Source organism: Erithacus rubecula (assembly GCF_903797595.1).
Source record: "Erithacus rubecula genome assembly, chromosome: 26".
Taxonomy (NCBI): domain Eukaryota; kingdom Metazoa; phylum Chordata; class Aves; order Passeriformes; family Muscicapidae; genus Erithacus; species Erithacus rubecula.
The window spans coordinates 1220293-1247746 of NC_136678.1; the positions used below are offsets into that span (position 1 = coordinate 1220293).

General features: G+C 50.6%; 1 protein-coding gene across 2 annotated transcripts in view; it reads right to left on the minus strand.

Annotated features, from left to right (window-relative positions):
- The window catches only part of LGR6 (leucine rich repeat containing G protein-coupled receptor 6), a 145441-nt gene that overhangs the window by 19030 nt on the left and 98957 nt on the right, over nucleotides 1–27454 (minus strand). For both annotated transcript variants that reach the window (XM_079327120.1, XM_079327119.1), the window contains 7 exons: nucleotides 21911–21982; nucleotides 8757–8825; nucleotides 7280–7351; nucleotides 6097–6168; nucleotides 5070–5138; nucleotides 3721–3792; nucleotides 566–631 (listed from right to left, as the gene is read on the minus strand). In XM_079327120.1, coding sequence (XP_079183246.1) covers nucleotides 566–631; nucleotides 3721–3792; nucleotides 5070–5138; nucleotides 6097–6168; nucleotides 7280–7351; nucleotides 8757–8825; nucleotides 21911–21982 — 492 coding nt within the window. The remainder of the gene's footprint in view (nucleotides 1–565; nucleotides 632–3720; nucleotides 3793–5069; nucleotides 5139–6096; nucleotides 6169–7279; nucleotides 7352–8756; nucleotides 8826–21910; nucleotides 21983–27454) is intronic.

Here is a 27454-nt window from a genome sequence, read left to right on the forward strand (position 1 = left end):
TTTTTTTTACAGTTTTTATCAAAAAGGCCAAGAACTTCTGTTCTATTTGAAGCATAGGGCCAGATCCCCAGACACTTTGAGCTGAATGTGAATAACTGTCTCAGAGCAGCAGCGACTCCCAGGGTCTGGAGAGGACCCAGAGCAAGAGCTACACCTGAGGAGAGAATCCCCCTTGTCCCAGGAGGGGCTGGCCTGGGCAGGGTGGGTAAGAGCTGCTTTGTGCCCTGGCATGGGGCCCCTTATGGTGAGATAAACCCCATTCTTGATTAGCTGATAGTGGGACTGGAGTTCATCAGTGAACTCAGTGCTGTCACATCCTGCTTCTGTTTGCAGAGTCTGGGACCTCTGAAAGGACCTGACTGAGCCAAGCTCCTGTGCACAGAATGCATTTTTATTCTCTTTGTGCACAGGGGTGAGAGTGGAGCTCAGGTCCATTTGCACTCCAGTCAGTGAGTTATAATGCCCAATTCTCCCAGTGCTTAGGGAGCTCTCTGTGTGGAACTGCCCCTCCCTCAGAGCAGCCCTTTCCCCAGAGCACAGCACAGCAGGGACATCTCATACTCACAGCTCCTCCAGCTGCTGGCACCGATGGAAACTGGGCAGCTCTTCGATGTGGTTGTGTGACAGCTCTCTGCACGGAGAGGAGAGGCCAGGGATGTTGGGACATGCAAAGCCAGAGCCCTGAGCCCTCCCTTGGAAGGCAGGTACTGCTGGAGAGTGGAGTGACCTCCCCTCACTCTGCACAGCTCCTTTGGTAACCCCAGGAGTCACATCTCCAGCCTGCACCTGATGCTGCCCTGGGTGTCTCTGTGCCAGGGCTGCCCCAGGATTTACCCACCCCCAGCCCAGCTCCCTGCAGCACAGCCTGTGGGTGGGCTTGTCCTCCCCAGCCTCAAACCAGCTATGAAACCCTCCTGTGGCTCTTTTGCCATGCACAGCCCTGCTCCCTGTGGGCACAGCACAGAGATATTCCCAGCAGAGCCCTGCTCTCCATGGGCACAGCACAGAGATATTCCTGCTAGAGCCCTGCTCCCTGTGGGCACAGCACAGAGATATTCCCAGCAGAGCCCTGCTCTCTGTGGGCACAGCACAGAGATATTCTAGCAGACCTTACAGAATATGTGCCTGCAGAGCCTGGGGAGGTTTTGACCAGCTGGCCTCTCTCCTTCCTGGCACAGCAACTCCACTGCCCATTGCCTGCTCCCCATTCAGCCTTCCCTGGCTTCCTCCCAAGGTTAAGGAAGGGGTTGTGGCACTGGCAGGGATTTGGTTCAGGACATTACAGACTTTGAAAACCTTTGGTCCTTGTTCTTTCAAGTGCTGTCACTCAAAAGGAGTTTGTGGCAAACTCCTCTTCCCACTGATTTGTGGCCCAGTGTCATCTAGAGTAGAGTGGCTTGATAGTCAGAGGAAAACCCACCCTGGCACAGCTTAATGAGAATTTATTGAAGCTGAAACAGGCTGGGTTAGGAGCAATGTTTGAACCACCAGCAGAGACTGGATTTGTGGTTGTTCAAGGGAAATTTGCCCCAGGGTGAAGTTTTGTATGTGGTTTCTCTGCCGACTTTCCAAACTTGGTTTCCATCTTTCTGCCAATAGATTACTCCTAAAATATTTCAATTTTTTTTTTTTTTTTGCCAACCCACTCACCACTGGTTTTCCATGGTAGAGAGGGAGGAGGGAAAAACAAACAAAAGGTTTGTGCTTGGCTCTGGAGGCTGTCACCCAGGATGGAGAAAGAGCCTTAGCATCAGTGACTTTTCTCTGGTCCCTGTGTTAATTCATTGGGCTTGACAGGGCTGTAGCTTAGCTAACAGTGATGAGGGAGAACCAGCCCCAGGATTATTTCTGTTCCTCCAGAGTGAGGGGAACCAGCTGCAGCCCAGAATCTACAAACAGAGCAGCCTCAGTCACTCATTCTCTGTTGGGAACACACCAGGATGAAGGTGCTGATGGCACCAAGGGGCTTCAGCTCTGCTCAGGGGAGGTTCACCTATTTCTGTTTGAGAAGAAAGACAAATCTGCCAGAGATTTGGGTGACTCAGGCACAGGGTGGGACTGTTGGGATGTTCTGTGCAGAACAGGAGCTGGACTCAGTGATCATTGTGGGTCCCTTCCTGTTCAGGAGGTGCCATGGTTACCCGAAATCTGTGCCCTGAGCAGGAGCTCTGGCACCAACCTGGTATCATCCTGCTGCTTCATCAAAGGCTGCCCTGCCTGTGTGTTCTGGGCTCAGTATGGGTGGCATCCCAGGATGGCTGTGACCCTCTGGCCCTGCAGTGGCTCTACAGTCCTTTGCAGGATCCTTGCAGAGAATCCACACCCTAGTGTGAGGCCAGAAATGCAGGTTTAACTATGTCATCTATGGTCAGGTGTGTCACAGACACAGCTCCTATGGCTGCCTGTGACAGGTAGAGAACAACCACTGCGTCTGGGGGTGGGCAAGGCATTTCAAAGGCAGAGGAGATGTAAACATGCACAAACATTGGCCCACATTCTCTCTCTCCAAACCCTGAAAGCAATGCAATTAGTGTCAGGAGAGTTCACTAGGGAAGAGGAGCAAGGAACAAGGTGGTGTGTCCCAATAAAACTCTCCCACATGGGGGGTGGGCACAAAGAACAGGCTCTGCTCTGAGGGTTTGCAGTCTGATAACTTGAGAACATAAACAGAGGTTTGGGACCAACAGCCTGGGCCAGTCCAAAGGCTGCACTTTCACAGCAAGTCACCCATTGAATTGGTCCAGATGTCTGAAGATGAGAGATCTTCCCTACAGGGACATCTGGAACCAAAAGCCTGTAATCTCCTAAGTTAAAAATTGTCTTCTTTTATTTTTATGTTTTACTCTTGTTTCCAATTTCCGTGATCAAGAATTCACTCCTGTTGCTTTCCTGGAACAAACTTGTTTTCTTTTTCAGCTTGCTTGTATAAAGACTGATGAGAGGCAAGCCTGTTGCTGCCCTAAGGCTGCAAACTTGTATAAATCTGGCTCATGACTCATTTCCTGAGGATGTCTTTGACTGCAAACATAGTTGGGGATCTCAGGAACCAGGGGTATGATTGCTGAGAGGATGCAGAACCTTTCTGAGATGTTGATTCCATCATGTACCAAGCTACAGGAGAAAGCATGACCCCCTCCCCAGCATCAATCAGTGCCTGGCTAGGCAGGCAGAGCCAAGGAAACAGAGACCAAGCAAAACCCTAATGTGGCTGTGCTGCCCCACATGAGGAAATGCAGGCTTTGACCTCACAGGTGTCCATCAGGTCAGAGCTGATCCCTGCTGGGATATGAGCAGGATCCTTCCTCCAGATAATGGCACTTGTTGGAGCTCTGACTGCAATAAGCCAAAGCTGGGGCAGAGGGGGAAGGTGATTTTCCCCTTGTGTTTGGGCTGAGAGCTTTAGCATAGCTGGGAGCTGTGAAATGCTGTGGCCATTCTTACCCATCTCATTTTGTACCCTCTCCGGTTCTTCACCCGTTCCTACTGGTGCAGAGCAAGGAGTGCTGATGCCTGAGACCAGAGCACCATGCTGGGATGAAGCAGCAAGTTGAAGAACAAGCAAGAGCTCAAAGCAGTGATTAGGAAAGTGGTGATTTCTGCATGGAAGAGATGATGGGAGCAAGAGCCACAGCTGGTCCTTTCCCTGAACTAGACAAAAGGGAAGCCCTGTTCCTGAGGGCATTTTTCAGGAGCAGCAGGACAGAGACCCAGGTTACTCACAGGACTCGGAGGCTGGGCAGCTGCTGACACATCCTTCTGGGGAGGAAATGGATGCCTGCCCGGGTCAGGGTCCTAGAGGGATGGAGGAGAGAGAAGGAATGGTGTTGCTGACAGCCAGCACCCAGACTCTGTGACCCAGAAGCCCACCTGCCAGTCCCAGATAGTGGCAATATCAGTAGGACAATAAAATACCTGCAGAGGATAAAAAACTGCTGGGCAGTTTTGCAAACAGGCACTGCTGCTGGAGGTGAATGTGAATAAAGAGCTCTGGGCCACAGCTGAGTGCTGAATTCACAGCTGGCCTTGGCCTTGCTGGGGGCAGGGGGCAGTGCCCTCTGCAGCATGCTCTGCTGGCTCTGTGCCACTGCCCAGGCTGGGCCAGGGCTGCCAGGCTGTGTATGAGGAATGCATGGTGTGTCCCTGTGTCCCCATGTCCCTGTGTCTCTGTGTCCCTGTGTTTTTGTGTCCCTGTGTCCCTGTGTCCCTGTATCCCCATGTCCCCATGTCTCTGTATCCCTGTGTCCCCCTGTGACCCCGTGTCCCTGTGTCCCTGTGTCCCTGTGTCCCTGTGTCCCCATGTCTCTGTGTCCCTGTGACACAGCATGGCCAGTGCACACCCTGGCTGGGGGTGCTCCCAGTTTAGGCTCAGCGTGGGGAGCAGTGTCCTGCAAGGCCTTGCTCTGCAGGGCCTGAGGGGGTGAGGGGGGAGCAGAGCAGCTGCAGGAGCCCCAGCCTGGGTGGCAGATGTTCCCTGAACTGCACCATGGTGCTGGAGCCAGTATGGGCACAGACCCAGAATGGACACTATGGACACAGACCCAGTATGGACACAGACCCAGTATGGACACAGACCCAGTATGGACACTATGGACACAGACCCAGTATGGGCAAAGACCCAGTACAGGCACAGACCCAGTATGGACACAGACCCAGTATGGACACAGACCCAGTATGGACACTATGGACACAGACCCAGTATGGGCAAAGACCCATTACAGGCACAGACCCAGTATGGACACAAACCCAGAATGGACACAGACCCAGAATGGGCACAGCAGAAGCACTGCATTGAGAGCCTCACTCCTTCACAGATGTAGGAGGGAAAGAAGAAAAAACAAACCAAACCAAAAAAAGACTGGAGCACACTCAAGAGTACCAAGAGAGCCACTCACAGGGAGGAAAGCTGCAGGAGCCACAGGGGTGAAACCAAGCAGAAGGGTGAGTGACCAGGGAGAGGCAGAGCTGAGTACTGCACAGCACTGGGAAAGTTGTCCTCACTGAAACAGCCTGGAGTGCCTGGGAGGAGGAAGAGCACAGCAGCAGGGGAAGAGGAGAGAGGTGCCACTCACAAAACTTCCAGGCTGGTGGTGCCTTTGAGGTCTGGGAATTCCCTGATGTCTGTTGCTCCATTGAGTGACCTGCAGAGAAACAAGCCTGAAGTGGGGCAGACAGGGGAGGCAAGTGCAGCTGCCCAAGGTTCCAGAGCCATGGTGACAAATCAGCTTCCTCACAGTCAGATGTGCTCCAGGCCCAGATCCAGCTGTCCCTGTGCTGTGCAGGTACAGCAAGATGGAGCTGGGCACTTGTGTGCAAGGAGACTTGGCAAGCTCAAAGCCTCTCCCAGCCACTGACATTCTTGGCATGATCTCTACCCAAATTAAATAAAAAAACCCCAAACAATTACCATGGGGAATGTAAGCAGGGCATCCCACCCAAGCCTCCCTGGGTCTATGCATTTGGATCTAAAGAATGCAGGGCTATTTGAATGATTTATTTTATGTGCCTGGGTGAGGCTTATAAATAGAGATTTATGAGGTTGCCTCTGTCTCAGTATTTTTAGTGCTGTGCCACAACAGGTTGGCTGAAAAGCCAGTGTGGGGGAGCTGCTGTGGTTCAGGTGGTGCCCAGCCTGTGCTGGTGGCCCTGGAGCAGCCTGGGGCCAAACATTGTCACTGCTGGCCCAGGAATATCATCTGTGCCATGGTGCTGGGACATGTTCCTCCACTTCTCCACCTTGTGGAGAAAGGCAGATGCCTTCAGTGTCCTGTTTGGGCAATTATTCAACAGCAGCAAAAGCTGTGGCACTTGTGTGTGAGCACAGCTGGGGAGACCCTGCAAGGCCTCAGTGCCTGTCACCTGTGTGGGGAGGAGGAATCAGTGGCTGCCTCCAGAATGCCCTTTTCAAAATGATCCTTCCTCAGAAGAAACCACCTGCAGTGTCTGCTCCTTGGAGTAGCCTTTGGGGATGGACAACAGAGTGGTTTCATGGTACTCTATTGGCACAGGAGCTCTTGAAAAAGGGAGGGAGGGAGGAGGCCAAAAAGTGGTCACACAGGGCTTGGAGCTGGGATGTTACCGCTCTGGGGATGTACTTACAGAGTGTGGAGCTTTGGCAAGTACTGGAAAGCAGACTGTCCAACAAACTGGATGGGGTTGTCATAAAAATGGCTGCAATGGGAAAGAGGAAGGGGTCAGAGTCTGCTGCACATAAAAAGAAGATGCTGTTGCAGGTCCAGAGTCTCAGAGCTACAGCTGCCAGCCATGCAGGAGGTGCTGCTGTGCTCTGAGGAGCTCCTGCTCCCAGATAACCACAGGCTCTCCCACTGGCCTGTTTCAGCTGGACATTGGTAGATTGGGGTCTCCTGCTGCTCTGAATGGGCCCTTTGGGGTCCTGCTGAACCAGACAGGCTAGAAAGGTGTAAAGCCCTTCTCCAGTCCTACTGAGAAACAGCTTGCACTGGGGGACACCTCCTGTGATCTCACACATATCACCAGCACCTCTCCCACTTGTCACAGTGAGAGAAGTGAGCTCTTCTAGGACCCAGTGAGATCTGGGAGGGTTGAATCCCCTCCTGCCAGAAGCACTTCCCCCCACTGACTGTGAAAGGCTTTGGGTGGGCAGCTGCAATGGAGAGATGAACATTCTGGGTGTGTGGCCCCCTCATCACTGTGATGCTGCTGAGGGAGGTGGGGATGAGGCTGGTTGTTCTGGCTGCTGCAGTGAATGGTTCCACCCAGAGTCACCATGGATTTCCAGTCACTGCTATTTCTATTATTTAACTCCAGTTTGGACAAGCAGACCTTTTGTCACTTGCCACAATTTTCAATATCTGTGTGGTTCAGAGAAGTATCCAAAAGTCACTGTCTGTGCCTGGGTCAGAGCAGGAATAACCTGGCAGCTGGGTGTGTTTATCTGCAGAGCTGTGTCCCCAGGTGGGGTCTGCTGTCCCAGCTCTCTGACAGATGCTGTGGCTGCACAGCAGCTTTTCTGAACACAAGGAATAAACATCAGCAGATGTCAATCAGGGCTTAGATGGTTTTCATGCAGAGCACCTGTAATTTGTGCCTTCCCTGCCTGTGCTGTCAGCTGCAGGGGAAGGAGAACCCACATCAGTTCAGTTCTGAGAAGGAGCTGAGAAGAAGCAATTTCAGTTTGGCACATGGATAGCAAATATCAGATTGTCATTTGACCACTGTCAGAAATCCCAACTAAAGACATCAGGAAATGCCCCTTTCTGGGCAATGTAAAGATGTAGAAAACATGATTTAATTTTCTTACATTGTTTGGAGAAGGGGATTCCCAATGAATGCGTTCTCTGGAATAGCTTTGATGTTGTTGTTATGAAAACCTCTGTTGGGAGAAACAAATATCTTGATATTAATTAAATTAACCTTTTTACTTTAACACTTTTAAAGCTGGAGAGCCTCCAATATATACAGCAAATAGGAGATATAGGCTCCTTCCCAGGTGCAGCAGCATCCCAGCAGGTGAACAAGGTCTGTGGTTTGGCAGGACAAAATCTATTTCATTTACTCTGTGGGTGCTCCACATGTGACTCTACCAACTCCACCAAGGGTGCAAGGACTTAAGGTTAACACTTTACAGGTCAGGAAACAGAAACAAGCCAAATACAAAATTTTCTATCCTCTAGGAACTACAATTTTTATGGATGGTTTCTGTTACAGCTCTGCAGCTGCCAACCACAGTGTGCCAGGAATTATCACCCCACATGACTTTAAAAGGTTTGTAGCTCTAGCTCTGAGATTTTTGGTTGAGCTTGAGAAAATTTCAATCAGCAAACTTTTGCAGCAGAGGAGAGCTCTGTGGCCACAGTCTGACCTCTTGTACAGCAAAGGCAGCCACAGGTTCCTGTGCCCAGGACTGAGACCAAGCTCTGGGTGATGCCCAGGCTGTTTATCCCAGAACAGTCAGAGCAGGTGATGACTGATGACTGCCTGGAACTTGCCTCTTCTTTAGTGACAGGCATTTCAAAAGCCATCTGGAAGGGGACTGAGGATCTTATTCTCATTTTGAAGGTGAGAATAATGATGATATCTGGACTGAATAGAGAAATCTCATGACAATTGTTCCAGTAAAGAAAAAAGTAGTGTCAGATTTTTAGTCCAAGGCTCCCTGAAACATGAGAGCAGCTGCTTTTGTCCCACCCCAGCCTGGCACCAGTGTGACACAGGAACTCTGGATCCACATCAACTCACCCCACCTTGGGGCTGACAAGTGGGTGGTTTCTTATTTTAGTATCTCTTAGGCTGACCAGTTAGAGGAAGAAGAGTTATCCACTAAAATGGTGATAAACTTTGGCAATTCCCTATTATAAATTTATTCCAGGGGAGATAAAATTAGTGGAGGTGGCACAGGGCCTGACAAAACTATGGGCTCACAATAACATGGGTCAGCCCAGGCTGTGGTCCCAAGCTGGGGAATGGACATCAGAAGCAGCCAGAGAACAGACGGAATTTGAGCTCCTGAGATGCCACAGGAGAGTGAGGAACAGCAGGAGGAATCTGCTCAGAGTCTGGCAGAGACCCCACTCCCTTTGGTGCTGTGGAGGCTGATGGGGAGGTGCTCAGAGCTGATGGAAATTGAGGACATAAATGGCTTAGATAGAGTGGATAGGGTTGGGAAGGAAAAGCAAGGCTTGGATTGAGTGCTCTCCTCCAGTCAGAGCACACACAAGCTTTACTGGTCACTCTCCCACAAGGTCTGGCTTTGAAAAGGAATAAATAGAAAATCTCACAGCTCCTGCAGTCGGCCCAGTGTCCTGATAGCCCCGGGGAATTCCAGCAGCTCGTTGTAGTTCAGATCCCTGAAAGACAGAGAAGGGAAGAACATTCATTAACATTTCTGTAGGAGCTCAATCCTGTCCAGGGGTGCTTTGCAGCCAGGGTTATTAACAAGGGAGACAGGTTTTCCTACCGTGCTGATCCAGCCACTGCTGGAATTACAATTCCTGCAGCAGGAATATTCCCAATGGCCATCCAAGCCATGGCTCTCCCTGCCAAATGCCCAGCACTGCCCAGTGCTGCTCCCCATCTCCTGCTGGCCTTGGCCCCTCCTCACAGCAGCTCAGCCCTGGGGCTTTGGCTCTGAGGAATTTTTCTTGCCTTCCCAGGTCAAAATGGGACTCTTGGAAGGACAAGAAACAGGAACAGCATCAGTTGTGTGGGGCCTCTGAAGGGCTGCTCTGGGCTGCCTCGTCCTGTGGTGCAGAGGGGATCAGGGACCATTCCCCCAGTGTTTGCCCTGGGGACACCAAGTGTCCCAGTCACTGGATGTGCTGTGACTGGGAACAGTGGGAAGAGGAAGCTGGGGAAGACTTAGGTCTTCTTCTGATGGTTGGAGCTAACCCCACGTGGGAATTTGAGTCAAAGCTGGAAGTGATGTGCAAGAGGTACTAACATGGTTGAGCATTAAGTTTAATTTGCTGTGTAGTAAAATGAATAAGATATACTGTGTAGAATTTACTCACCCCAGCTTGGCAACTTAAAGAGACATCTGAGTAAAATCTCAAGAGTTGTGTTTGTTCTACAAGGATGGGCTTAACCTCTGGAAAAGGATTTATTTGACCTTTGGGGCACTGCTGGCAACCTGGGAGGAGCAGCCCCAGAAAGGGACCAGTCCTGCTGTTGGCTGGAGGGTGCCCATGGGGACTGGCTGGGCTTTGGGTGTGCAGCCCTTCTTTAGCCTGCCCAGCTTTCTCCTTGAAGGCAATTTCAGCTGTCACAGTAACATTTGACCCTATCCTGGCAATTCCACTCTGCAATTCACTGGAGTCTGAGAGCCATGCGACTGCTTCCTACCTGCATGGCACTCACCAAGCTTTAAGTGGTAGATAGTTTGGAACATGATTACTGGCTCCTGGAGATTACTGTATAATTACACTTAATGAACCTCAAAGTAATTACCATGTAACCTGGATTGTGGTTTGTGGAACAGAAATAACTGAGCATTTACACAGCAATGGCTGCTGCCCAATTACCCTGTAATTCTCCTCCTCTGGGCCCAGGCATGGTCATTATGATCTCCCTTGGCCCCTTGTCTCTTACATCTTCTCTCACTACCAGTGTTCCTGCTTGGGAACAACTCCATGGCACCACCTCAGCTTTGCCCTGAAGGTGTTTACATGGGAAATCAACCCAGAGAGTCACTTCAAATCAGCCCTTCCAGGACTTCTGGCTTATACATTTATGTCTTAGGGAATCCTTATCATGGAATTACAAGGGAGGGCACAAATCCAAGAGAAAAATATGGAATGAAGTCGTTGTGGGCGGATTTTGTCTCGTGTAACTCTGACAAGGTCCACACCAGACCTGGTTGCTGCATTCCCTGAGAAGCTCAGGAGCTGTGGCAGGTCCTGGTTTGGCAGAGTTTGTCCCCTGGCACTAAGGGCAGTTTTCCCTCCTCCAGTTACACAGGGATCTGGGTGCTGGCACTTTGTAGAGGGATTTGAACAAATGAATCCTGCTCCTGTAGGACCCAGAAAGGGTCTGGCAGTGCTGGCAATCAGCAGGGAAGAAGCACAGGGCTGGCAGTGAGACCATGAGCCCACCCTGCAGTGTGGTGGCAGGTCCCAGCACACCTGCAGCTCCTGTGCCTGCCCCAGAGGCAGCAGTGGAACAGGAATGATGTGTCCCCTCCTCACATCTGTTAGACAGGAGAGCTCTGCCTCTCCCAAACTTGCTCTGACACACTCTGTCCTCATCTGGCTCCAAGCAGATCAGTGCTTTTCCTCAGTCTTCTCTGTTTGAGCCCAGATTGATCTGTTCAAGGATAAATAGCCCAACACACGACTCTCATAGCCTTACTCTGCCTGCAGTTCCCTATCAGCTGCTTGGATGCTCTTGGCCAGTGTCTGTAGATGGCACCTGCCAGGTTCCAACAGGGCCTCTCATTGCACAGGACTGGTAATGTCACATCCCTTCTCTGCTGCTCAGGAAGACACAGGAGTGGATTCCCCAAGTGAACAAGCAATGGGAAGTGCAGGCAGGACCCCAGTGGGCATTTTCAAAGCATCAGTCAAATCTGATTAACCTCCAGATCACTGCACTGGTTGAAATCAGAGGCATTAGCAACCTAAGTCACCAACAGCTCCAAATCATGCACATAAGGTGCACAATGCCTTTAAAAATTTCACTCTGCAGTGACTCCCTGAAGTTAGAGGGAGCAGGAACCTGCAGGGGTCATTCAAGGCTGGGTGTCTGCTTGTGCCACTTCCCTCCCTTGCACCACAAACTGGGATGGGATGAGCCTATGTGGTGCCAAGGGACAGTCCCTGGAGAGGAGGCACTGTGATCCCTAGCCCCAGGTGACATTCAGCCCACATTGCCACTGTGGAGGCTTCCTGTGATGGCACAGGACTGTTTCTGTGAGCTGCCAACAGATGGAAAATATTGCCCAACCCAGAGGAGGCTTGGCTCACCTGTGATTCACTAACACAACAAGGGATCTTAGATCTGCAACCAGTACTATTTACAAGGAATAATTCATTGTGCTGTAATATTTGCTCCTGTCTTTAAAAATGTGTTTCCTTTCCAGCCTGCACCTCTTCCAGGCAGGCTGGTCTTTCATCAGCAGATGAAGGTTGTGTTTGTACCTCCCATGTGTGCAAGTATGTACAGGACCAGCTCTTCCTGAGTGAACACACACCGTTCCCAGCCCTGGCAGCATCCTGGGGCCTCCCTCCCCTCTGCACTTGACAGCTACAAAGAGCATTCATTGTGCTCAGCAGCTCCTGCTGGGTAAAAGCCCATCTTGGAATGCTGGCAGGCACTGGGCTTGTTGGAAAGTGGAAATGCAACCAGGTGTAGCCATGCTGCTCCATCCCAGCTGCCAGCACCCCTGTTCTGCTCAGAGCAGACAGTGTGCCTGTGCTCCCTCCTGCCCCTGCTCCCTCCTGGAAAACACCCCAGCTGCTCTGGGAGCAGCTCCCTGAGTGCTGCTCTGGATCTCTGCTGCTCTCACTGCCTTGTCTTGTCTCAGTGCAGCTCCTGCCCAGTTCATGGGGTTCAGCTGGCTGGAGGGGGCTGGGAGAAACCAGTCAGAAACTCAGCATGGTCCTCAGCTGTCATCTCTTCTCTGCAGTGGGGCCACTCTTCCCAAAGCCCAGACCCAAACCATGATGTGAAAAAAAATTTCCTGTCCCTTCTTCTTTCACAGAACTGAAACAAGAAATGACCCAGAAACCACATCCAGCCTCCACCACAGTGTTCTGTCAGTGGGGAAGTTTCTGTTCACTTAGTGAAATTACTCCTCTGGTTTTTTCACAGCTGCTGTCAGGCTCCATCTGTCCCAGACCTCTCCTCTCTGCCTGCTGTCCCATGGGGAATTTGGCCCAGCCTGCTTTGGGGTCTCCAGAGCTTTTTCCCCAGCTTAGGATCAAGGCAGATTGGAAGGACTCATGGCTCATTGGTTCAGGGATGATTCTGTTTTTTGACTGCAGTGGCAACACAATTTCCTCTCCTGAGCTTGTCAGTGAACTGCCCATCAATGACAAGCCCTCTCCAGGAGCTGTGGGTGTAGGAAATGGAGATGCTGTAGCAAACACCTTGAAGGGTCCCCTTCCTCTCCCTGCCTTATCTGAGGTACTTGGGCAGTGCTTTGCTTCCCTAACTCCACAGCCTGACACTTTCCCACTGCTTCCAGATTTGGGATGATGCAGGGAAAGCTGCAAAAAGCCACTTGACTGTTCCCATGCACTGCTGTGGAGTGGGCTGGGGCCAGGAGGGCTCTTGGCCCAAGGGAGCTGGACCTGGCAGTGCTGCCCCAGCTCTGGGGAGTGACCTAAGGCTCTGTGTGCCAATGGGGCCTTTCCTGGCTGTAGGCTGCTGTCCTTTTTGGCACAAATCACATCAATGGCAGCCTTACTTGGTGAAGGATGGCAACCACCATGGCCATGGCTATGCCAAACAATAGGGAAGTCTCACCAGAACAACAAAAAGCATGGCATAAGGGAGTTTTCCCCATTGTCAAGGGCTTCTGAAAGCAAAATCAGTCAGGCAAGAGGTTCAGAATTGATGAGCCAGAGTAATGACTATGAATTTGATTTTCCTCAGCTCAGTTACCAGCTCTAGCATGGCAGTGGGATGGCAAGAGGAGCTTTGTCTGTTCTACTTGAAATGAAAGCTTCTGAAAGGTCACCCAGTCTGCCCAAGACTCAGTGAACTGGCTGGCTTTCCACTGTTGTTATTGCTAGAGGGAACCTATAGCTTCATATTTGGATGATCTTAACCAACCCTGTTGTTTATTTAGAAATAAAAGTAAGTTGACATCAAAGGCCCAGTTATTTTGGGCTTTAACTGCCAGGGTGATTTGAAGCTGACAGCAAGCAGCCTGGAACTATTAATACTTCAGTTATGCCAAAAGGAGAGAAGGAGGGGAAAGAGTCTCAGGTCAATTTTCTGCCTGTTAGGGACTATTAGTGGTTTCACACAGGAAGCCAAAAAAAATAAAATTATATAGTACTATAAATTCTTCCATAAGCCACAAAACACCACAAATTTGCAGCTAATAAACCTGAAGATGAAGTGAGATTAGAAGTTGTAGATGGGACATTTGCTGACTATTTCAGTCCCAGTGGAGCTGGAGATGTGGTGCCTGGAGGGGACTTTGTGCAGCCTCCTCTGAGGACCTGCATTTCCACCTGTCCTGTGCTGGCACCTCCTCAAGCTGCCAGCAAATATAATTACTGCCTCTGCTAGTTGTGCTGGTTACTGTGGGCAAATCAAGCACTGGAAATGATTTAATTGGCAGTCTGGAAGCCCAAGGGGGCCATGGTGACCATGTAGTTTGACCTCTTGCCCAGCACTGGCCAAACAGCTTTACCCAGGCTCCACACATCCAGTCATTGTGGCTCAGCTGTCCGATGAGTTCAAATATGAAAAATAACTGCACAATCATGTGCCATATTTTGTGGGATTCATTAAGGTGGGAAAAGCCAAAATCTTTGAGTCCAACCATTCACCCCATGTCCCTAAGCACCCTAGGTGTTTTTTTAAATGCTTGCAGCACTCCTGGCAGTGGCAGGCAGTGGGGATGCCTTGCTCAGCTCAGCCAGGGGATGAGATGCTGCAGTGCCTGCAATAAGTGACAGCAGGGAAGGGGTGTGTGGAAGGACGCAGAGCACCTGCCTGGCTCCAGGCAATGTGCCCATCCCCTAAAGGAAGACATGCAAGAGAGATGTTCACATGCACCACAGACAGGCAAGAGCCACCATGGGATTCATCTGCTGGGGTCAGTGTGTTAACTGGGAAATTAAACATGTCCTAGAAAACTCCTTTGTTTGTAAGTTATAAGGATAAGCCAGGCTGTGTGGAACTTGAGGGAGTGCATGCTCCCAAAGGAGCAGAGGTGGGCTGCCCACTGGGGGAAGGTTGTCAGGTACTTGGGGTGCAGGATTCCTGCCAGGAGCAAGCAGCATCTCTGAATGAGGATTCACTCTGACAGCCTGGCCTGGAAAGGTCTCAGCCTCTCACTGATACGGTGCTGCTGCACTTGACAGGCTTTCTGTGGCACTGATGGTCCATTGCTAGGCAGGGGGACTGTCTGTGGCTGTTCCTTGTCCCCCTGCAGTCAGCACTTCCTCCCAGTGCAGCTCTGATCTGCACTGAAAATCCCAGCAGTGTCCAGTGTGGCTGTTCCACCCAGAACCCCTGTCTGCTCTCTGCCTGACAGAGGTAATGGATAAAATGTTTGATATATTTAACACCTTGCCAGGCACAGACACAAAGCTGGGACACACAGAAACATCCACAGAGCTGATGGTTTGGGAGGCAGGCATGGAGGATGCTCTTTGCCAGGCTGCAGAGGAAGGCAAAGCTCAGCGAAGCCTTGTCTTCTGCAGAGCATTCCCCAACTGCAGGAAAGAAGCTGGGGATTCCTACCCGCTCCCCAAATTGCTGGGAATCAGCCCCTGGAGCTCTGCTGCTGGCAGGAGGGAGAGTGGGATGGAGGCAGAGCTTCTGTGCATCAGCATGTCCACTGTGAGAATGTGCCCCCAGCTCCCTCTGCTGCTTCAGGGGCTGCTCCTCCTTTGCACAGGCAGCACTTCACACCCACACACCTCAGGAAAGGCTCTGGGAACAGGGAAAGGCTTTGGGCAAAAGGAAGCCCAGAGAGTCAGAGGAGCTGAGGAGCCCTGATGGGTCACAGCACGTCTGCAGAGTCAGAGGCTGGAGCTTGGAGAGCCCCAGTGCTGCTGCTCATGGCCAGATCAGTGGCCCAAGGCTGCAGGATCAGTGGCAGGGGGAGCCAGGCTGGAGGGCTGGCCAGGTGCAAGAGGGGGTGTGAGAATTTGGTGGGAAAAGGGAGAGTCCTGCCATGGAGATGAGCCGTGGAAAAGGGCAGTGTCTCCAGAGCTACATCTTCACCTGAACTTCCTTCACTTTCTCTCTTTTATTCTTTATAAACCTGAAAAATTTCGTGTCAGACTGGGCTTGTCTTGCCAAAGCTCAGCCTGGCTGAAGGAACTGGCAGGTTCAGGGCTGGTCTGAGCATCCCTTCAGTCCAGGCTCCTGTCCTGGGGGAGAAGCTGCAGCAAACAGGAGCAGGGCCCGGGGAGACACTGAGTCAGAGCTGGGTGTGTTTGCCACTTCAGTTTTACAGGTGACTTTTTCTGTTTGGAAAGTCACTTTCCACTTAATGATCAGACAGTGAACTTCATAGCTCTGTTCTTGGAGCAGGCACAGGTCCAAGAACACGGGCCATGCAAGCTGTGGCCCTCTTCCCAAAAAGCCACAGGTCCCCTTCCTGTCCCCATCCCCCTGAGCCTCTCCCTGAGTCCCTTCCACCCTCTGGCAGGGCAGGTTGGGATCAGGATCACACAGCCAGCTCTGCTGACTGCCAGGGTGACACTGCAGGGCTGCAGCATCAGCATGCTGAGCAAGTACCAGAGCAGTTCAGTGCAGCAAACAGGGTGTCCTTGAGGGGTCAAACCCATCAGCTGCTTTGGGAATTGCACAGATTTGGGATTAACATCAAAAGACTGCACAAAAGGCTTCAAACACAACACATGGTAGGCTGAGGAGGAAGGCAGCATTTGGCAGACAGTTTTCTGGGAGAACAGCAAAGCCTGTCCGGCCCTTAAAGTGTTAAACAACCCTTGACTGAGCTGTACTGGAGATATTTCTCATTTCCTTCTTCCTGCCTTCATTGCCCAAGGTGCACTTTATATTAATTTTCTTACTTCTTTTTTGTTTTTCTGCCATAGAAAATCCAACTCTCCAGAGGAGTTGGTAGGTTCCAGCTCTGCTCTGCATTTACAGACTCGACTAATTACCCAGATAATGGGATGGGTGCTGTGGTAAGGGCATTTCCTGTGAGGCAAGGTTAGGCAGATAAAATGCCTGGAGCCAGAGGGTTTTGGATTCAGCCCTTCTGGGAGACGTTTCTAATTTATTAGTGCTATTTTTTTTTAATAAATTAAAAGGTTTTCAAATGAATGGAGATTTGCTCTTTCCAAGTGATTTATCTCCTTTGTCTGACGGGCGGGGGAGCTGGCAGGGATGTGGATGGGGAGGGAGAATGCAGGGAGATAGGAAACAGCAGGGTCACCTCAGGTGGAGGGGATGGGCAGGGCTGCTGGGCTCTGGACACTGTGCCAGGCTGGAGACAGCCCAGAGGAGCAGCCCTTTGGGACAGAATTGCTGCTTTGGCTGCAGCCCAGAGGCCTCCAGCATTCTGGGGCAGTGCTGGGGAGCAGCCATTCATCTCCCAGGCTGTGCCCACCTTGGCCCTGCTGGGGCAGGGAAGGCAGGACACTGTCAGGACACGGGCTGGGCTCTGTCTGTGCCACTGGGCCAAGAGGAGGGGCCCTGTCCCTGTCCCTGTCCCTGTCCCTGTCCCTGTCCCTGTCCCTGTCCCTGGCCCTGGCCCTGGCCCTGGCCCTGCTCTGTGGGACTGGGCTGTGGCCATGGCAGGGTCACAGCTCTTTCTTCTGCATTTTCCCCTCTGCCTCAGCAGCTGCAGACTGAGCTCTGAGCTGGTGCTGGGGGATGTGAGGTGGCTTCTGTGCTGGGGGACCCTGCACATCCCTTGCTTGGCACTGCCAGCCCACCTGAGGCACACCTGAGAGCACAGACCTGCCAGAGCTGCTGCTTCCCCCTGGGATTCCCATCAGGATTCCTGCTTGGGGTCAGTGTGACAGCAGCCCCAGGGCCACCTCTCCCTGCTTGGACAAAACACTCTGATGGGAGGAAACAGCTTTCCCCTTGTCTTTAGAGCAGAGACCCCAGGAGATTTTCAATGAGTAACTTCCACAGCTGCTTTGGTGGAAGAATTGGGAATATCCATGAGGAGCCTCTATTCCCTTCCACTGCACTCTGCACCTGCTCCCTGGGGTCTGCCCTGCTCTGCCATGGGGATACCAAGGCCTGCCTAATATCAGGGAGGTGGGAGTGCTAAATGATGGTCTGTGTGTGCTGGTGCTTGCAGAGAGAATTTGGGGCCAGCTCTGAGACTCATCTGTCATGGTTCCATGCCCTCTCCATGGCTATCTCTGATCAAACATCTTCAGCTGCTCAGGTTCAGCTCAGCTTCCCCCTCCATCCCTCTGCACAGAGCAGTGACCTGGAACTTGGTCATGCAGGGGGCTTTCACTTATTCCCCTTCAGCTGTGATCCATGGAATATTCACATTTCAGGGACACAGAGGGATGAATTCAGTGCTATCACAATCTACCTAATGAGGCTGAAGTTGAGCAGTGTGAGGTGTGAGGCAATTGCTCATCACAGTGTTCAGCCTGATGGCAAAGCTCAGGGACCTTAGGACACTGCTCAGCTTTCCAGGAAAGGTGGAAGGAGGAAATCTGGGCATGAGACCAGCCTCCCTGGAAATTGGTGTCACAGGGATCCTCTCATGAAAAATCCTTTCCTCATCCAGGAGTGGGGAACCTGTCCCTGTGTTAGCACCATGCAGGCCTTTGGATGGCATTTTCCCCTTGCTGCTCCTCTGAAACCACAGCCCCCAGCCCTGAGCACAAGCCCTGAGTGCTGCCAAGAATCAGTCTGTGTCATTGCAGTGATGCTCCTGGCTGCAGCTGAGCTGCTCCTTCCATCAGCTTTTCCATGAGCACTCCTACTCCCCAGGCTTGTGATACACTGTAGGTCTCATCACAGAATCATAGCATGGTTTGGGCTGCAAGGGACCTTAGAGATCATTTAATTTCAAGCTGCTGCCATGGGCAGGGACACCTCCCAGTAGAAGGTTTCTAAACCCCTTGCCCTTCTTGTTGCTTTATTCAAGACTGAGTCTGAGATAGTCAGGAAATGCAGAAGTCAAGATCTTTCCACCCAAATGGCAGAAGCAGGGTTTTACAGCAGGTGATAAATATCCCAAAGGACAAACCTTGGTTTTTATGGTCTCCATGCCCAGCAGGGCAGTGCTGGCTCCTCCCTGCATTTCCTCTGGGCATCCCCTGACCTTCCACCTTGTGTAGAGGATTGAGGCCATTACCCAAAGGAGGAATGTGTCACATCAGGATATTTACACTCTTATTTACTCCATGTCTTTGGGAAAGAGCTAAAAAATGCCAAGCTTCTCCCACTCTGACCATCTGGTTCCATGGCTCAGCTTGGGGCTTCTTCCCACAGCCCTGCAGGGTTGTTCTGTGTCATCTCTCAGGCTGATGGGAACTGCAGAGGGAATCTCACTGGTTTACAGGGCTGTTTTGAAATCCCTTTGGGAATCTGGCCCAGGCTGCTCTGACTTGCTACCTGCCAGCTTTCCTTCCCAGGAAGAGAAGGCTGGGGGGGTGGCTGGGGAGCAGCCAGGTCTTGCCCTGACAGAGAAAATTTACTTGGAGCTGCTTTCTCCAGTTTCATGCTGGTGTTTGACTCGTTGGGACTGCGTGGGTGCTGCACATCTGCCTGCTCCCCCACCAGTGTGGAGAACACAGAGCTGCTCTTGCTGTGCACTTGGCAGAGCTGACTTGTGCATAGGAGCTGCAGGTCAATGCAAGGGAAATGTGAAGTCATTCATCTGGCCTCACCTCTTTCCAAATTTGCTGCTCTCCTGAAATGTCAGGAACAAGCCCTCTCCAAGAGCAAAGGTGCTCCACTGGGGTCTGTTTTTGCAGAAATGTTGGGACTTGGGGCAGGTGAGCAGTGTGGTTTTATTTATGCAGCTCACACATTGCTGAGACCTGCACGGGGCAGTGCCTGCTGCTTCTCTTAGGGTTTTGGCATTTTATAAAAATCCAAGTTTTCCTGTCTAGCTGAATATGAGAATAAATATTTCCCTTAGGGAGACAGAGGTTTTTGCACCTAAAACTTCCCAGGCTCTTCTGAAAAACCTGAAACAATGTTTTCCTCTCAAATTTTACAGTTCTTCAACTATTGTGCCTGGTTTATAATCAGCATCTGGCCACAAATACTCATTTTAGGAACCCTGGAGAAATTTCTGTCTTCACCAGCCCTTACCATCCTGCTGCCTTCCAGGAGGTAACGCCCACGGGGTAACTGAGAGCATGGTTTGGCCTCCACAAGCCAAGAAAATGTGCTAAGTGCTGTCAACAGAATGTAATCATAATTTGAGTTAAAGGGTAAATGTGGAGACTGTAATCGTCTCCACATGCACAGGAGCTGAGAGGTGCTAGGTAGATGCAGTTCTAGGCATGGTGCAGCAAAACTTGGCAGTTTTGTGTCCCAGAGCCTGCCCAGCTTCTGTCAGCAGACAGGGGGGTGCTAAGGATGGACATGGCAGCGTGGCTCACTGGAGGAACACGAGTTCCTCAGGGATCACTGAGCTGGGATGGCTGCTGGCCCAAAGGTGAGAGTAGGATGCTCAGACCAAGAGGAGCAGAAGGCCTCTCACTGCTCTGGAGGACAGTTCTTCAGAACAATCAGATGTGGAGGAGAGTGTGGAGGGTGTGGAGCTCTCTGCCACAGCACTGTCCTCACTGCAGGCAGCTGTGCAGGGTGGGCTGTGGGACCCTCAGTGCTCCTGCAGTGCCTGGACACAGGCAGAGCCCTGCTGCACCAGGAGCACCCCTGGAGGATGGATCCCAGCAGGGCTGCCTGACCAGCATCAGCAGAGACAGGGCTGCAGAACTGCAGTGCCCCAGAAGCTCACTCTGCTGCACAGCCCTGTCCCTGCAGGCACTGGGGCAGCAGCAGGGACACAGAGCTGCACAAGTGCTGGTGCCATCCTGGATGAGCAGCAAAAGGCAAAGAAAGTGTGAGAGCAGGGGCAGAGTGGAAGAGAGGGAAAATGAGCATTCAGCACAAATGGCTGTGGAAACAGAATTATCTCCCAGAGCTATGAAATCCTTTAGTCTTTCCCCCAGGAAACAAGGAGGCATCTTTCCCTCTGCAGCTCCAGCCTGCTCGGGATGGGCAGCAGCATCTCCCCCCACCCTGGCTGCAGAGAAGCCAGATGCAGGCTGGGATGTTGCTGCATGTCAGCCCAAACAAGGTTTTCTTCCATCAGTGAGTTCTCTGCTCCCTCCTGCAGCTCCCTGCCTTTGTGCTGCCTGGGTGCCACAGCTCTGCCCTCACATATTTGCCTGTGACCACCAGAAATGACTGGGGAGAAAGCCAAGCTGGGACCCGTGGGTCACCAGAGGAGACCATCCATCAGCCTCCCACCCCTGGCACAGCTCAACCTCTCCCCAGCTGAGCCCTTCTGGGTGGTCCCAGGATCTGCCAGCCTGCAAGGAACAGACAATGTGTGTCATGGTCCTGCCCTGAGGAGTGTGTCTGGGGACCAAGGGTTTGCCTGCTGCTGCCACTCCTGCCCGATGCTGCTGTTGGCACCACGCTGGGCACAGAGGGGCCCTGTCTGCCTGAGTGGCACTTGAATGCTGGGAAGCAGCATCCCCTCCTCCATGACCTGGACCCCCTGGTTCTCCTGGCAGGAAGCAAGGACCCGACTCTGACCCCAAGCCTGCATGAAGGGACATATTTCTGCACAATTGAAGGCATCAAGCACCTCTTCCAGTCTTTCAGAGCCTCAATTCATTTGTTTGCTTGTTTGTGTTTCCTCCTGGGCCAATGCACAGCACACGAGACACAGGCCATTCATGCAGCTGGCACAGCACAGGGAGTGTGCTGTGGGCTGTGGGATGAAACTCTCCCTGAGTCCAGGGTGAGCCCCTTGCTGCTAATCACACAATCACAGAATGGTTTGGCTTGGAAGGGACCTCAAGGTCCATCTTGTTCCACCCCCTGGCTGCCCCAAGCCTTGTCCAACCTGGCCTTGAACATTTCAGGGATGGGGCAGCTACAGCATCCCTGGGGACCCCATGCCAGGGCTTCATCACCCTAACAAGAATTTCCTCCTACTATCCAATCTCAGTCTACCTGCCTGAAGATGTGACCTGGAGCTGGGTTCATCCCTGCTGCCCATCCTCCCTGCAGTCTCCTGATGGATTGTTCCAGCTATGCCAAGCACATGGTGCACAATAGGTGATGCTAGCAGACATGAGACCATCTCAGAGACACCCCACAGACCCCTGAGGACTTTACAGGCCCCAAACTCACGTCAGCCCCTCTCTTTGGTGCTCAGGTGTTGGGGAGGCTTTGTACTGAGAAAAAGGAGACACACTCCCTGAGTAGGGAATGCATCCCAGTTCTTTGGATTGAACCTGGAATTGCACCAGGGCCTTGGAGCCCCTTGTCATCATCACTGTCCACATGCACAGATCCCCTGCAGCAGCAGCATCAGCAGCAGCAGCAGCAGCAGTAGCAGCAGCAGCGGCTGAGCAGCTTGCACAGCCACAGCAGGACAGCCCAGGCTCTCACTCCCCAGCCAGCATCATGCCCTGGACATCCAGTGCTGCTGCTGCCCTCAGTGCACAGTGACCAGGGACAAGTGTGGCTGAGCCCCTGCCCTGCAGGCTGTGCTGGGGGCTGAGCACAGCCCATGTCTTTAGGAGAGAGAAGCAAACAGGGCACTCACAGGGTTTCCAGGCTGTGCAGCCCATCGAAGCCCTTGGCTCCCAGGCTCTGGATCCGGTTGTTGTGCAGGTGCCTGTGGACAAAGCACAGATGGTCAGTGGGGGGTGCAAGCTGAGCTTTTCCTTGGGTCAGAACCTCCTGTAAGCTGAGCCTAGCCTGGACTGGGATGCCAAGGGCATTTATGGGTTCCCTCTCTGACCCCATGAGACACATATTGGGTGCAGTAGTGCTTGCAGAGCCACAGAGCTCCCACTCCTCAGGAATGCCAGGCTAATGTAGGAGTTTCCCTGAGATCTCCACCTTCACAGCTGCCAGGTGGCTGTGGATGAACATGCTTAAGCAAGAAGCTTCAAGAAACAGTCTAGAGCTCACCTTACCCAGGGCTCAGGCCACCGTGTGGCCTCACCAGCTGTTCATGGGCACTGGGTGCTATCTAAGGACACAATCATACTTGGACTCCTTGGAGCCTTAGGAGCAGCAAGAAGACTTTGAGTGTAAAATCATCCTGTTAGTCACAGTTTATTATCTCTGCATGCAAAAAAACCCCAAAAAACAAACCGAAAACCAAACCAAAAAAACAACAAAAAACAACAAACCCAAAAAAAACACCAACAGAAAACCCCACTACCAGTTCCTGGACCAGCTCCAGTTTGATTGCAATGAGAGTTGTCTTCAGTTCAGTGCTTCAGAGTGCCTGGCTGAAGTGCTGGGGCCATGCCACAGGCTGATGCACATTCTCTGCACCATAGGAACAGTTTTTTCCTGTTTCTCTTTATCCTGCTGCTACATGCCACGTTCATCTAGTGCTTACAGGCTTGGGAGCTCCCAGTTTTAATGCTGGCATTGGGGAGCCATGTGCTGGGGGCCCTGCAAAGCCACCTGGGGTAATTTGGCCTTGGAAGCTCTGTAGGTGATGAGTTTCTGCAGTTCTGGGTTCTGTGTTTCCATGGATCCCTCACTCCCCTGTCTCAGTCTTTTGGCAAAGCCAAGGCCTTAGTGCCTGAATTCCTCCTCCTGGATTATCAGAGATCTCGTGTATGTGTGCACATCTCAGTGCTTTTACTTCCTTTACAGCTGTGAGCTTGTGGCTAATTGTGCATCTCCCTCTGAAATCCCTCTGAAAGGCACCTCTGAGTCCATGCAGAGAGCTCTTGTCAGCAGTCTGAGGAAAGTCAGCTGAAAATCAGAAGGCAGCCCAGTCTGCCCTTGTGCCAGCCTGCTCTTCACCCCCTTATTGATGGCCATAGTGCAGTGCCACAGTCTGTCATAAATGCCCACCAAGGAGGGGCAGGACTCTCAGGGCAGGTTTTCCATCAGTTCAGATTCTCTTTTAATGCCAAGCCCACGTGTGAATTGCTGCCACACCACTCCCCCTGGGAGTCCTCTTGTGCCATGCCCAGGGTAGCACCAGCAAGGGATGCAGCAGCCTTTGTCCAATGCTGCTGCCTCCTTCCAAGAGCCTGGGGGAGGCTCCATCCTGGCATATGGATCAATTATTTTTTCATTATTTGTTGCTTGATCTAAATGTGTCTCAGCTTGAAAAATCTCTCACTTCACCTGGATTCAAGTGTGAGCTGTTTGGCTGAGCACAGGCAGCTCCCACTGCCAAATATTCTAGGGTAAAACAAGAGGAAGCTGGGAGTGGAGGAACAGCCAGGCTCTAGGGCAGTTTGGTAGGGGCCTGCAAAACAGAAACCAGCCTGAGAATGTTTGCCATTGGGATGAGAACAGAAAACATTTCAGAGGAAGGGGAAGGGAAGGGAAAGATATCTGATAAAATATGTTTGCTCCTTTGAACAAACAGGAAAAAAAGAAAAGGATGTTTCCTGCAAGAAAACTTGGATTGTGACTTTTAGAGGAGAAAAGAAGCCTGAGATCAAAATGAGAATCTTATGGGAAAAATTTCTCTCTGTCACAAGAAAAGAAGTTTGTGCCCAGATGGTTTTCTCCACCAGATGTTATCAGCTTCTGGTCATGCTGCCTTATCTTCAGCTGGTGGTGCCAACCACTTTGAGCTCCTTTGGATGCTGCATTTGGCAAAGAGAGGGTTGGATCTGCATTGCTGTGGGCTCACACACAGAGCTCCATGCCCCAAACCCCCTGTGTGCTGTGAGGGGACAGTGTGGGGACAGGGAAGGTGTGAATCCCTGGAGCTCTGTCAGGAGTGATTGGGCACCTTGTCCAAGCTCAGACATGCTGAGTGCTATCACTGCAGTCAGGCAGGAGACAGCAGAGAAAAGCAATCACCTGCTGGGTTTATATTTGGCTCCAGAGTGCTTTGTTTGGAGGCAGAGTAATGAAAATCATCCAAAGGAAGTTCTTTGTTGGTGAGAAAATTATGAACGACCAAAAAAGGGAGTTATAAAATAATTTACTGTCCAAGCTGAACTCCAGAGTTACCCAACCACATGGCAATAATAGAAACAAGAGAGCTGGAAAGGTAAACACTTGAAAAGACGTTCCTGCCTTCCATCCTGCCTTTTTTTCCTCCCCTGGTAAACAAATTTTAACAAGTGGAATTGCAACATCTCCAGTGCTTGTCAATTAGAGCTCAGCCCACACAATGTTATATTCTGCCCTGTAAATTACAGCTCAGCTGGTTTGATAGCAGCTCAAGGTACTTGATTTTGGGCTATAAACAACCCCAATGATGCAAAAACAGGGGAATTCTTTAAGCCTTTGCTGTTGGAGCTAGAACCCCCAGTCTCCTTGCTAAGGGTTTAGGATCTGGGTCTCCTCCTTCGCAGGCCAGTGCCATGGGGAGATGGGTTTGGGCAATCTCCATGGAAGATTCTGTGCCAGGGTGAGGACAGCATGGCTGTTTTGTGGGATGGCTGCTCCCAGCACTGCACTCCCAGCAGAAAACTGCAGCAGAATTGTCCCTTGGAGCCCTGGCAGGTGGGACTGCCCAGGATCTCCTGCAGCAGCACAAGGGCTCGTTGGGAAGGATGAGGACTGACAGCAGGGTCTCACAGATATCTATATCTATATCTATATCTATATCTATATCTATATCTATATCTATATCTATATCTATATCTATATCTATATCTATATCTATATCTATATCTATATCTATATCTATATCTATATCTATATCTATCTATATCTATATCTATATCTATATCTATATCTATATCTATATCTATATCTATATCTATATCTATGTGTGTGTATGTATAACAGAAAGATCTTTGAGAGCAGAATCTGAAGAATGTATAGAAATGATAGCAAGTTTTAATGTAGAAGCAAAGAATTGCTGAGCCAGTTTTACTGGGGAGCTAAGAAAGCAAAGACCAGTGAGTTGGAAGAAGCTTTTATGACTTAGAGCAAAGGATAAATCCACCTCAAACAAAAGGTGTTTTTACCAAGCAAAAAAATTTTCACGGACAAACAAAAATGCCAATGTTGGAAATAGAGAAAAGATCTCAGAATTTTCCAGGGCAAGAAAATGGAAAAACAACTTCTAGCTTAAACTATAATGTACTAACTTTTTGTAACTGAAAAACAGTAACATGAATATGGTAATGTCAGTGGGCTATAGGTAATAGTAAAGGTATTAATTAGTTGTCATGTTTTAAGATGCTCTGTATGAAAAGTATATAATGCATTGTAACTGGAATTAGAAGAAGCTTTCAGAGGAACCCTCAGCTGTGACTGACAGGCTGTGGGCTGGGCACTATCACCCATGACCCATAATTGCTGCATCATTTGGATACAATAAACAGCATTTAAAAAGCCCCTGCAGTCCCCATCCCTCATTTTAGGCTCTTACAAGGCTCCCACCTGTCATGGGACAAGGGAGCTCATCTGCTGCCAGGTGAGCCCTTGCAGGATTTTGCTGAACAAATGACAGTGGCTGCAGAATCCCACACAGGCTGGGGAGAGAGGCTGCAGCCTGGCTGGTGCCTCAGGTGGTGAGAATGTAGAAACAAAAGCAGAAAAAATATCAAACCCTACAAGATTCATTCTGACCCACAATAAGAAACATGCAACAGATTCTAAAAAAAAGATTTTCTTTCCTTGCCGACAATTTCTTATCAGAAATTTGGAATAAATGTGATTTCGCCCCATCATTCATGCAACACCCTCAGTCAAATTTGTTCAGTTTTCATTTGACTTCCTTTTGCATTTAGTTTTTCAGTGAATTAAGAGGTGCTGGAGAACACTCTGAGGAACAGCCCAGCACAGGCAGTAGCTTCAGCTCTGGCAATGCCACCTCCAAGGGGACAAATGAGACATTTGTCTCACACAGAAGGGAAGAAGGTTGAGCAAGTGCTTAAACCCTGCTTTAATGACAGTGCTTGTCTAGGTGGGCAAGGAAAGGGAAATTAAATTGTCTCAACACCTGCATTGAACACTGGTGAAAGCAGATCTGGCAGGACAAAGGTGCTGATACACACTGGTAACTGGATGTTGATGAACTGAAATGGGTGCAGAGAAGAGCAATAAAAATGATCCAAGGGCTGGGAAAAAAATAGAATGGAGACTTAGAGAACTCAATCTGTTTAGCTTATTAAATAAGATCAAGGGGATGAGTGCAGTGTAATGTATAGGATTCTTCCTGGTTAGAAACTGGGTACTAAAATGGTTCTGTGATTTAGCAGAGGAAAGAATAATAAGAACAAATGTCTGAAGTCAAAGCCAAAGAAAATTCAAATGGGAAAGATGAGCGCTTTTTTTTTTAACACTAAGGATGATTAACCACTGGAACAGACTACAAAGAGACGTGATGGATTTGCCATTGCTTTCATTTCTAATGACTTCACTTTTTTTCTTTTCAAAAAGGACAAATGCAAACATTTTCCATCAATTATTTGCATTAGATGATTTGAACCAAGCTCAAATCTGACATCATATGAATTCTCCCCTGACCAGCCACTGCCATGATGAACTTCCGTCCTTATGGTGGCAAAATTGTCCTTTTCCTCAACTTGGCCATGGATAAGTAGAGAAATCTAAATAATAAATGGTGCAAATTCCATGGATTGTTTCCATTAGTGGAGGACCAACATGAGACTTGTCTGGTGAAGAATAAAGCTCAATCAGAAGTGACATCCTCAGGGTGAATTGGAGCACGATTTGCTTCTTCCTCAAGTGCTGGAGAAGGAAATCCACTTTTGCCAAGGCAGCGAGCTTGGTCCTCTGAGAGAAAAGGCACTTTTGCCAACTAAAAGGCTGATGAATGGGACCCAGATGTTCCAGGCAATATTGTTCTTAGTGATAATGAATTGCACATGCCTGGCACTGCCTGCCAAGGCTCCCAGCAGCTTCCCAGAGAGGCACTGGTGGCTTCCCTGAAGAGGTGAGGGCAGGGATTCACCCACCCTGCCCCAGACTGGGCTTTGTCTGCTGGGGGGCCCCAAGCCCCACAGATGCTGGGAGATGGCTGGTGAGCAGGGATGGGCTCAGGTTTGCTCCCAGACAAGGAAGGCACTGGAAAGCAGTGATCCCTCCTGAAAGTCTCAGCCAGGGTTACACCAGAACAAGGAAAAAATGGGAATGGGAACCCAGGAGTCTTGCAAACAAGTTTTATCTTCTGGTC